General features: G+C 40.3%; 1 protein-coding gene across 1 annotated transcript; it reads left to right on the forward strand.

The window, feature by feature from the left end:
- Positions 1–1,887: 1,887 nt before the first annotated feature.
- LOC129779728 (uncharacterized) lies at positions 1,888–2,834 on the forward strand. Its single transcript, XM_055787376.1, has one exon. The coding sequence runs from the start codon at positions 2,034–2,036 to the stop codon at positions 2,604–2,606; it is 573 nt and encodes a 190-aa protein (XP_055643351.1). The 5' UTR covers positions 1,888–2,033; the 3' UTR covers positions 2,607–2,834.
- The last annotated feature ends 9,777 nt before the right edge of the window (positions 2,835–12,611 follow it).

The following is a 12,611-nucleotide window of genomic DNA, read 5'->3' on the forward strand; positions in this document are numbered from 1 at the left end:
TACTCATATTCCGGGTGTTATGAATTTGGCAGACGTAACGTCAAGATTGACGAATCTCCGACCTGTTCCGTTTGATGAAATGGAAGAAATTATGATTTGAGACATTATATCATCTTCTGTGAACGCTGTAGCTATCTCATGATGTGAATTACTGGATGCTCCGAAAAACGACTCAGAAATTTCAACATGTATTGACTAGTTCCAAGTTCCGAGATCTGCCAACGAATTGTGAGGTTTGCCGGGAATGTGCACTAGTTTCAGCTCCTGATGTCCATGAGCCGAAGATGCGGAAATGTGTGCCAACAGGGCCTTGGCAAGAGATAGCTATCGACTTTCTTGGTCCACTCCTAGAGGGACCAAGGTTACTATACTAGTGGTGGTCGACTATTACAGTCGTTTCATAGAGGTTGTGGAGATAACGAGAATCACTGCCCATGGTTTCTATGGGGGTCAGTGTTTATGTAAAACGTATGAGAAAGGATCATAAGCTGTGCTCAGACTATTCGCCAGAGGTGTTCAAGGTGATTAACAAATCAGGCTCAGATGTAATCATTCAGCCAAAAGTAACAGGTAAACAGTTGAAGAGAAATATTTCACATCTGAAGATCGTTACAGGAGAGGTCACAGATCGACTGGAGCAAGTCAGAGCAGATTAGTAGATTAAACCGATACATCTTCAATTGATGAAACTAATACAGAGGATATAGATATGGAAAAAGGGGGTAAAGAAAAAGAGAAGATACAGTTTGAGTTTGAAGACCTTAGGGGCGGTTTTATTTAAGAGCGAAGAATAAAACAAACAAGCGCTGTGTAGGATGTTCTATGTAACTCCAGACCTATTATTCCAAAGCGGACCAATTATTCCATCAAGTTTCGCCACGCACTGTACAACGTCTTCAACAATGTTTGTGTTTCTGTAGAGCAGAAATGAAAATGAATTCCTCGAACTGAAGCATAGTTTTCATGAAACATCTGCAATTTGCGAGCGTTGTTCTGGAGTCAGTCTATTCACGATGAAATGGCAAATTAAACTTAATTAAAGTGACCAGATGGTCAGAGGTCTAACGCGGGAAACAAAAAACAAAACATTATGTATATACGTTATGTGAACATAAACCATAGTTGAAGGTGCTGGCGAAAAACTTCTTTCCGGCGAAAGAAGTGAAAAACTTATTTTCGTACTCATAATGAAAGACGAGACGTACTTGATGCTAGAATTCAACGAATTGCAGGGACCAGGTATTTTACGTTCCCAGGTTAGCGATGACGTCGAATATATCATTCACATCAAGTTCTCGAAGAAGGTCCTTCTCTGACAGACGTGGAGGGAATGTCCAAGCCGTTATTCTTTCTAGTCATATGGTGAACGGGGAGATATATAGTACGAAGTGCTTGCCGGATTTAGGAGTTGGAGTTGTTGCTGTCGCTTCCAGTTGGCACTCTCTAAACAAAAAGCCCAACGCGGTGCGATGGAACCAGCTCCACGTATTAATCTTTGGATTCATTAGAAGCGCTCTTGAACAGTCTGCCAAATAAAAGTTTTGTTTTGAGGTTCATCCATTTAAGAAAATCAACATGATCAAATTGTGATACTGAAATATATTGATTTCGCGGAACATTTTCGTTTGGATTACTCGTAACTCGTAGAAACGACGAGTCGTAAAAAAGCGTATAATGATTCTAAAATACGGGTCATAATAGAAATAATTAAATATATTCTATTATTGTAACAAAACTAATTACAATAGTTTACAATCAACCGAAATTCAGTTACTATTCGTGTTCTTAGTACCCATCCGTATTCCGTATCCAAATGTTCCCATTGCTATAAAATTATATAGCAAGATAATTTACAGCATGAGAAAAGCCTCAAACCATGAACGTAACCACATGATCAAGGAGAAGATCACTTCCGTGTCATAACCGCTGTTTATCATTAAACTTTTTGTGATTTGTATTGTGAAAATTGTCGGAAATTAACAAACGATAGTCAAATCTTACGTCTTCTTCCGTGCTCGATATTACAACGCCATATGCGTAATCCGAAACGTGACTTAACGCCAGGACTCTCGGAATCAGGTTCCGAAGAGGAGGCTGATCTTGATCAACTGCAAGTATCCAATGAGATTAGCGGCCAAGAAATGGATGCATCTGCTGAGGTAACGATCTCCTCAAGCCAAACGACGAGTTCAGCTAGCGATACCGACTTTTTGACCATGGTTTTAGAAGCATATCGCAACTCTCCGATCGCCAATCCCGAAAAGGGTCTATCCACCAGAAGAATTAGAACCTACATTAAGGAAAACTTCAGAGTGCACAAAAGTGAGATGAAGGAGAAGCTTAAACCAGTGCTGGAGGATGCCGTCGAGAGGAACATTCTAATACAGACCGGGAAGGTTCTAATGACGGGATCGGTGCGTCTCAATCCGGCCTACGCGAACAAAAAGAGCACCGTATCTCAAAGTCAGCAGCAACAGCAGGACGAACCAGCAATGCCAAAAAGGCAGTCTAATTTTCATTGGGTTGGTGACAGAAAACGTAAAGCCGACAACGATGCATCTAGAGGGGATGCCAAACGACGATTAGCTTTCCAAAAAATAGCCTAAAGTGCAAATTGCTTTGGATATATTTTCTATTTGTTTAGCTCCCGGTGCATCCTGTTGATCGGGAGGCGCTCCAGGGAGGCTTCTTATACACATATCGAAGGTTGTGCTTCTTTTTTCACTCGAAGGAAAATTTGAATGTGCACCGTTTTTTGTTTTGTTTATTCATTAGATCATGTTGTAGAAAGAGATATATTTTCAATGAGAATAAAAATGATCTCGACTATAAAATAGCTACCGTTTATTGTGCGATTCACATAGCACGTTACGGAGAAGAACGTCTACGTTCCGTCAACGTCTCCACCAATTCACACATGCAGTCAATGCTTCCACCAGCACCGTCACGTCAAATGCCAAACGAATAATTTATTTAATTTTATTCATGGTGTCGCCACCTACAACAATTTTAAATTGCAATGCCCTCTTCCAAATCAGCATGCCTAGAATCAGTTCTTAATTTTTTTAAATTCATTGAATTCAATTATTTAAATGCTTAAACCCCGTAGCCCGACCCTTATGCAACAATAATAATAAATAGAATAATTCTTTCAACTAGTCGCGAATGATTTTCACTCCGAAATTTGGAGCTAAGAGATATGTTGGCATAAAAAGTACAGTAAGTTACTTATAAAGCGATATGCTGAGGCACCACTCAGTGTCGCATTGGAGTCGGTTTTGACCAGTAATTGGACATTTGCGACTGGTGGCGACTTTCAATGTGGCGCCATAATTTGGGCCTCGAACTCAATGTTTACAAAAATGTCCAACTAGAGGTAAAAATGTCTAATTAAACGTGTTGCATCACAGATCTGTTCAATTAGCTTAATGTCGATGTAGATGTAAATTACTGTACAACCAAATCAAAACAAAAGCCGAGACACAAAGCCCAGACAAAAACCAAACGAGCCGTCCGTCTCCGTCAATTATTCTTTTCTACAAACCCTGCCGGTTGTTTTCGTTGAACGTATGCTGACGGGTCGTTACGTTGCTGGTGTATGTGAACGTTTTCATGAGAATTGCATGGTAGAATCATTGACGTATCGTGACGTGACGGGACGTGAACGTGACGTGTATGTTGTATGTGAATCGCACTTATTTCGCTTCCCTAGTATGTACCCATGGCCGAGGACGAATTAAGTGCGCTACACATACAACGTCCCGTCGCCGTGAAGTCAACGTAAAGGAATGAAATGTCAAATATTCTCCCATGGAAATTGTATGGTAACATTCACATACACAATCACCGACAAATTTGACGTCGGCAAAATAAAGTCCAAGAGATAGTTGACGGGCGGTGACGGTGACGTGGTATGTGTAGCGCACTTTATGTAGCGGTGTATCGTATGTCATCAAGTGTCGAATCAACGAATGACAAAAATCCTTTTACTCGTGGCACTCGCGTTGGGAGTAGAGATGGGCAAATCAGCTCATCATGGTGAGCGGCTCAGAGCCGTCCAGCTCATACAAGTGAGCTGCTCATTCGGAACAGCTCTTCAGCTCAATTGAATTTTGCGGCTGTCCACACAACAGCATAACTACCATGGGACATTTTATAGTGTTCATTTTCTTAATAGACGGAAATCAAAAAAATAAACGAATTTAATTTGTAATTGTACACAAACTAAATTTAATATGGATTCTAATAATATAATATACAACAAATATTGAATGCTGAAATCCAACATAGAAGATGCTTAGGATATGCTGAACTTAAACAACAGAAGAACCAGCAGTAGCCAAATAAAATGCCTTCAGAAATATTGGCTGAGACAACGTTTTTTTGATAAAACTACCGAGATATTTTTTTTTTGCATCCAAGGATATAAAAATAAATCCATTAATAGGCGCAACGAGAAACAATTCTTCGCCATGACAAAGGTAACAAAAGGACCATTATCAATCATTAGCATTCATGGCGGGTAGTTTTCTGAATTGTTTTGATTCAGCACGCGGAAATAAATTTATGTGTTTTAACAGTCATGTTTAAATAACAATATAATATAGTAATTCCATTTACAAGCATATAATCATTTTTGACGTAGGACTACGTCTAATTGGAAGATATAGGGGGTGAAATGGAAATATAGGCACTGAATAAGTAGGAAAAAATGCAAGAGTTGGAACGCTTATAACTCGAGCATTTCTCAATAGATCGCAAAGGTTTTTGCATCAATTGATAGGAAATATATCTACGCATCTATCATAACGAATAACATTTCATTTTGCTTGAGATAAATAATTGAATAGTTGTGAAATATCAAGCATTGTCCAAATGCACTATGTGCCCATTTTTGATTGGTCCATTTTGTGCTCCTCAAATAGTACCGACCAAAACGGGCAACCAGAGCAGCAGCGAAATAGAATGAAGCACGATTGGAAAGGAAAAAGAAAAAAAAATAACGAAACATTGGTCGCAGTCTCACACATGCGTAATTCTCGAGCCAGCCAGTCAGCTTAAAAGTCCCCGCTCCACTGCCGTAACCATCATTCTCATCCAAACCGTACACCACATCGGTTCGCATCACAACACATCAACAAACCAACCCAAGCAGCCATGTCTGGACATGGTAAAGGAGGAAAAGTGAAGGGAAAGGCAAAATCCCGCTCGAACCGTGTTGATCTGGAGTTCCCCGCAAGGGTAGCTAGGCCGAGCGCGTTAGTACCAGTGCACCAGTCCACCTAGCCGGCGTTATATAGTTTCGGCCGCCGAAGTGATCGAGTTATCTGGCAAAGCTGCTCGCGACGATAAGAAAACCCGCATTCAGAATAGAACACATTCGGTTCGGTGGACATCAAGACAACAGGCAGTTGCAGCGAGTGGCGAGTGGCAAACGCAATCGCAAAACGGCATCAGGTAGCACAAGAAAAAAGTTTGTTCTTTATACAAACTGCTTTGGTGGCAAATCCAGAACAAGGCGGCATCGAGGGCGTTCGAAATGTTTTTTTTCAAAACCACGAGTACTAAGTTTTCTAAATTGGAACCATTCCATAAAACAAGGCGCTTTTCAGGGCCATTAAACCTTCCGAAAAAGAGTTTACGAAATACAGTTCAATGCTTTCTAAAACAATATCCCAAATAATAATAAAACACAAATTGATTTTTTCATAATTTGTTTTCCAGGATATGATGAGTATGAGAATTTGACAGTTGTTCTGAGCTTATTGATTTTCACCAATTCTTAAATTGCTTCTAGATTGAAAGTACAGTAATTTACACTTATCTCGACATTTAGCTAATTGGACGGACCTGTAATGCGACATATTTAGTTGGACATAGAATTCGGGGTCCAAATTATGACCCCACATTGAAAGTCGACACTGTACCACTGTCATCGCAAATGTTCAATTACAGGTTAAAATTACCTCCAATCCGACACTGAGTGGTGGTAATGCGACGTGCCATTGAATGTAATTTACTGTAAAATATGTCACAAGCTGGATGGGAAGAAATTTTCCAACTGTGAAAGCTGTGGCGAGTGGCAAATGCAATCGCTAAACAGAAAGGTTTAGCCGAACAAGATGGGGATATCGAGTGATAACAAAACAATAAACTCTTTAGATTGAATATAATTTTGTGATCCTGAAAAGGACCCTTTTTAGCCTGCATGTGAATCCAACGAACGAACAAATCGTAATGAATGTATTTTCTTCTTCTTCTTCTTCTTTTTGGCTTTAAGAGGGTTTAAACTTTTCAGTTCATTCGCCTCTAGCTCTGAGAAGAGCCGTTGAGCACCAGTCTTGAGGAGGCTGGTGAAAAAGAAGAAAAAACCATATTCAGCGGACCTGTCTGTTCAGTTGTAAAACCGGGCGAAGGTAGGAAAGAATCCTATGCCATGTAGGATGTTTAATATAAGCTGTAACGTAATTGTATTGTTATTAATGAGTACCAAAGCAGCGACAAAGCATCGTAGAACCTAGCTCTAGATTAAAAGGAAATGTTGGGGGAGGGGGAGGTGGGGAGGAAAAGGAAAGGAAAGGTAAGGAAAAGGGGTGGGATAGAGTGGGAAGGAATGATGTGATGTTGGATGATTTATAAATGTAGTTAAATTTAATGGTGTTAGTAAAATGCTGGATAAGAATGAATTAGTGTGGTTAGAATTGAGTAAATAAAGTAATAATATGTTTAAAAGGTATGCTGTTTGGTTATATAGTACTGCTGCAAATGCTGGAAAAAGTTAATTTGTGAGTTATATATGGAAGATGTTTATGTTTATATATTTTTATTTGTTTTAATATTTTTGTATGTTTTATGTTTATAGATGCATACACATACACACGCCAATTTATTTGTTAGATTTGTAATGTTGTACATATACCTGTGCATGCATGCGCATGTACATGTATACATACATACATATATATATATATATATATATATATATATATATATATATATATATATATATACATTTTATTTATTTATATCTACATGTATATGCATACGCGGCGGTGAAGTGACTAACTGAAATAAGAATGTATTTTAGATTTTACCAAAGAAGCCGGTTTCTTTCAGAAACGCAATTAGATTGGTTTCCTGTGTCTCGTCTCTACTGAGAATGTCTCGGAGACTCTGACCTATATTGTGTCGGGCACGTGCATCTTTGGTGTGTTTGTATTCTAGTAGAAGATGCCTAACTGAAACTTGGGCTGAGTTACATGCGCAAAGTGGTCTTTCGGTTTTCTCCATTAGGTGTGAGTGTGTGAAAAAAGTGAGTTCAATTCGAAGACGGGTTAGCACCCGTCTTTCTTTGCTGTTGTTTTGATCAAACCAAGGAAGCGTGGTATTTTTGATTTAATGGAGATGGGTGGGAGGGATATTTAGCCAGCCTATGTTCCAGCTTTCGCTAATTTGCTGTTTGACCCAGCGAACTATATCAGTTCGAGGACAGGGTATAACTGGTGGTTCTATTTTGCTATCCTTACCGGCCAGTTTGTCTGCGGCTGTGTTTCCGAGGATTCCGGAATGACCAGGAACCCAACAGTAGGAGACGTTTTTTCTGAAGCAGCCTCTTCTGTCTGTATTATCCATGGGTGTCTACTGTTTCCACTGAGCAGGTCTTGAAGACAGCTAGCTGAATCGGAGAAAATTACCGTAGGAAGGTGATCATGGGTGCACTCTTGTGTAGCTATTAAAAGAGCAAAAGCTTCCGCACTTAAGATGGAGCATTGCGGTGGAAGAGAAAAGCTACCGGTGTATCTGTTCTCGAAAATTCCACACCCAACTCCATCGGAGTTAACAGAACCGTCTGTGTAGACCTGGTGTTCGAATTTGAAATGGGTTGCCGTGAGGTGATTGAAGCAGGCTTTCACTTTTGGTGGAGGGTCTCCCGCACGAACAGACTTGAGAAGATCAAGATTTACGTTCGGCGGTTTGACGTTCCATTTTCTTCCCGTGGCAGTTGATAGTGCGATGAATGTATTTTTTTGCCATCGCTCCCTTTTAACGCTCATTCGTTCGTCTCGTTGGACTCGCCCCTCTGGCTGAGTCTGCCGATTTGTCTCTATCCTGTGAGTGTGTACCGCTAGCAGGGGTACCAAATGTACCGCACCACGACTGTATTCTGACGACTGTCACCATCATTGGCCCGTAACAGTCGTTAGATCAATCTATTAACGACAATCACACAGTGAAAATGTCGTGCGACATTTATATTTACTGTCGTGTGCTGTACACGGCTGCATTTCCATATGTGAGTATTTTGTTCATTCGTCTGCGACAGGCCTGGTTGCTAACTAGTCATGTTGTTTGTAGATTCGGAATGCAATCGTAAATGCATTGCTACTGTCGTGAATGATTTTTTTCCCTCGTGCTGATGATGTCGGGTGTCTTTGTATATATTATGCAACGTCGTTCGCTTACAAAAGTGTGTTCTTTATTCACCAGTATTTTATTCATTTTCTCATTCGCAAACTATAGGTTGTAGGCTTTGAAACGGAAGATAATTTTCAGTTTCTGGTGAATTCTGCAGCATATTTCGAATTGTGAGTAGTGAGGAGTGTGAGCAACAGGGGAGAATCTGTTGAAAGAAATGCGAGAGGAAGTGTTGTGGGTGGAATTAGCGTAGATGAAAGTTTCGCGGGTGCAAATGCATGACCAGATGAGAGTGAAGCTGGGGGTAGTGGAGCGGGTAGGAGCAACGATGGAGTGGATCGTTCGGATGGAGTTTCTAACCCGAACGGAAATCGAACTCGAAGCCCCCGTGGCAAGCGCCACGCAAGCCACTAGGTCATGAGGACCATACATAATAAAAAATATGTCCTTTTTTTAATTCTTTATTGAAGAGACATTCAGCCTCCTGGGCTGGTTCGCCTCTAAAAAAAATTGTACTGAGCCTGTTTGAAATCCATCGGTTTTCGAACGTTTAAAGTTGGCTTCCTACTTGGAGGATAAACCTAAACATTCCCATCACTGAGTATTTCCCGATGTCATCAATATACATATTAACAAAGAAACTCTCGCCTAGAATCATTAAGGAATCCGTGCTTGTTTCTCCTATGAATTGCACAAATGAGCACATTTGTGTACCTATCTTGATTCGGCCATCCCAACAGTACATCATTCTCGATACAGCCGATCTAAAATTGAATCGGCTGTCTCTGTATATACGTAACTTGTGCTCACAACCACATCCCAGAGCGTACTGGTGAAAAAGCACAAACGCATAAAATAAAGGCTTGTCTTACGATCGCGATTTCTTGGTCATGACATTTTTCTTGCGACAGTCAAATTTGACAGTAACTCGGGTAAACCGATGATATTCATCGCATCGTGAGCAACTGTTACAGCGACAGAATTAATGGAGTAGCAGACACGAAAAAATGGAAAATTAACAGTACGTTTGGCTCACTACGATCGGGCCCGACAAATCAGACAAATTCGACGAAGCACCGCACAGGTTTATTTTATTTATTCGTGCTCTGTCGCTTGTATGCGAATGTAGCGCGCACACAGTGAGTCTCGATTTTATTTCATACCGACTGTAATGAAAATGCAGTACTTTTGGGACGCCTGACCGCTAGAGTATAAAACACGCGGACCCCAAAAAAATATCTTATTTTCTTTCAAACCGTAAACCCGTGTGGTTGTACGGCATCGGCATTGTGGACGTAACAAAGGAGGACAAGTTAAGGGAAAGGCAAAGTCTCACTCGAACCGTGCAGGTCTCCAGTTCCCTGTTGGTCGCATTCACTGATTGCTCCGCAAGGGTAACTAGGCCGAACGGATTGGTGCCGGAGCACCAGTATACCTAACAGCGATTATAGAGTTTCGGCCGTCGGAGTGCTCGAGTTGGCTTGAAAAGCTGCTCACGACAATCAGAAAACCCGCATCAAGAAAGAACAGAGCAGCTTCGGTTCGGCGCTCATCAAGGCAACAATTAGTTTCAGTGAGTGGCAAACGCAATCGCAAAACGGCAGCTGGTAGAAGAAGGTAAAAGTTTGTCTATACAGACTGCTTTGGTGGCAAAAGCAGCCACCATAAACCACGGCGCTTTTCAGGGCCATTAAACCTTTCAAAAAATATAAGTGGGTTATATCTATGATATAACCGCAAGGTTCACGTGGAACTACCTTAGCTGAGCAATCATTCGTTTGTATTGATTAAATTCTTGATTGAATGAAACAGTTTCCAAATTCAATTGAGTTCAATGTATTTGCTCTGTGAGTGAAAAAAATGAACAAATGCCGTGTAAAGTCAATTCATTTATTGTGATTGATTGTTCTTCGTTACAAGTAAATTTAATGACGGACCTTTTACGTTTGGTATGATGACTAGAACAAAATATATGTACGGAAGATTTATCAAACGTTTGATGAACCAGCCTAAGGCTGAAAATCTTTCCAATAAAGACAAAAAAAAATTATCAAACGATTATTTTATTTTACATTTCCCTCTGAAGTTTACATCCCAAAAGTGTACATACTACTTGAATCTCGAATTTGCTTGAAACTGGGAAGTTCATTCGCTTCTAGTGGCTGCACGATTTTCCCAGGTTCCTAAATTTAGAAGATCATGTTAGGACAGACATATTCCACTCTGCACAAAGGCAAGCGAGGACAAAAGTACTCGCAGTTTGCATTTATTTGCAGAGCCGATTTCCCCAGAAACCTCGGTTTTGAAGTCTGTGTTAGGGAAACACATTTCAATCGGAACAAAAATACCCCCGATTTGTATGAATTCGCAATGCCGATTTCCCCACGCTTCATGGATTTGAAGTCTGTGTTAGGGAAACACATTCCAGTCGGAACAAAAATACCCCCGACTTGCATGAATTTGAAATACCGATTTCTCCAGGCACCTTGGTTTAGAAATCTCTATTAGGGAACACATTTCGGTGGGAACAAAAGCTCCCCCTACTTTCGTGTGTTCTTTTTCTTCTTTTTGGCTTTAAGAGGGTTTAAACTTTTCAGTTCACTCGCCTCTAGGCTCTTTCGTGTGCTTGCAATGCCGATTTCGCTGCTTGGTTTTAAAGTCTGTGTTAGGGAACATTTTTCGATGAGAACAAAAGTCCCCCTACTTTCAGGTATTTGCAATGCCGATTTCCCCAAGGCTGCTTGGTTTTGATGGCTGTGTTAGGGAAACCGTAAATCGGGCCAATCAAAACGATGCAGTTAGGGCGTTTAGATAACGCCTAATATTTTACAGTTATTCAATTGTTTATCTAATGAAAAACAACATTTTGTTAGTTGCGATAGATGCGTAGAAATGTTCCCTATCAAGTGATGCAAACATCTCTCCTATCCAGTACGAAATGTTCGAGCTATAAGCATTCGAAATCTTTCATTTTTTCCTGCATGTTCTGTGTTTAGGTTTTCATTTTACCCTCCATATATTCCGGTTAGACGTAGTCCCACGTCAAAAGAGTGTACGAAATACAGTTCAATGCTTTCTAAAATAATATCCAAAATAATAATAAAACACAAATTGATTATTTCATAATTTGTTTGCCAGGATATGATGAGTATGAGAATTTGGCAGTTGTGCTGAGCTTATTGAAGGTTGGGGACTTTCCCGATTATTCAATTTTCACCAATTATTAAATTGATTCTAGATTGAAAGTACAGTAATTTATATTTAGCTCGACATTTAGATAATTGGATGGACCTGTAATGCGACATTTTTGTGACCATAGAGTTCGGGGTACAAATTATGATCCCACATTGAAAGTCGACACTGTACCACTGTCATCGGAAATGTTCAATTACAGGTTAAAATCGCCTCCAATGCGACACTGAGTGTTTCTCCGGCACGTCGCATTTAATGTAATTTACTGAACAACATGTCACAAGCTGGATGGGAAGAAATTTTCCAACTGTGAAAGCTGTGGCGAGTGGCAAACGCAATAGCTAAACAGGAAGGTTTAACCGAACAAGATGGGAATACCGAGTGATAACAAAAACACAACACCAAAGGTTCTTTTCAGAACCATCAACATGTTCATAAAGAGTAAACAGTAAACTAATCCATTTTTCAGGTAGAAAGGTAGGTACTCACGTAGGAGAAGAAAATAAAACAATATATTTAAAATATATATTTAACAAAAGCTGTCCCCTTTGTATAGTCCTACGTCACTCCGGTTACGTCCCCGACATTACCCACCCGTCTTTTATTATTTTGTTTGGCGATATAAGAAAAATTTTATGGAACGATTGAATATCTTCAAAACAAAAACCTTTTTCCTCTCTGGCATCTCTGCTAAAGCTAAAGAACGAAGAGGGACACACGAAAACAAACTGACGTCATTTCATAAAGCGCGGGAGACGATAAATTCTTCCGCGTCTCAAAATTCACACTCTGCAGCTTTTGCGCTCCACAGCTATGCAGCTCATCAGCTCATCAGCTCAGCAGATTATCAGCTTAACAGCTCAGCAGCTCATCAGCTCAACAGCTCAGCAGCTCATCCGCTCAACAGCTCATCAACTCAACAGCTCAGCAGCTCATCAGCTCAACAGCTCATCAGCTCTCCAGATCCGTAATGAGCTGATGAGCTGCGTTGTTTTGATTGCGAG

Source organism: Toxorhynchites rutilus, chromosome 3, assembly GCF_029784135.1.
Source record: "Toxorhynchites rutilus septentrionalis strain SRP chromosome 3, ASM2978413v1, whole genome shotgun sequence".
In the NCBI taxonomy this organism is placed as follows: Eukaryota; Metazoa; Arthropoda; class Insecta; order Diptera; family Culicidae; genus Toxorhynchites; species Toxorhynchites rutilus.

Coding starts and splice junctions, on each gene's coding strand:
- LOC129779728 (XM_055787376.1), top strand. CDS start 2,034: ATGCGTAATCCGAAACGTGACTTAACGCCAGGACTCTCGGAATCAGGT.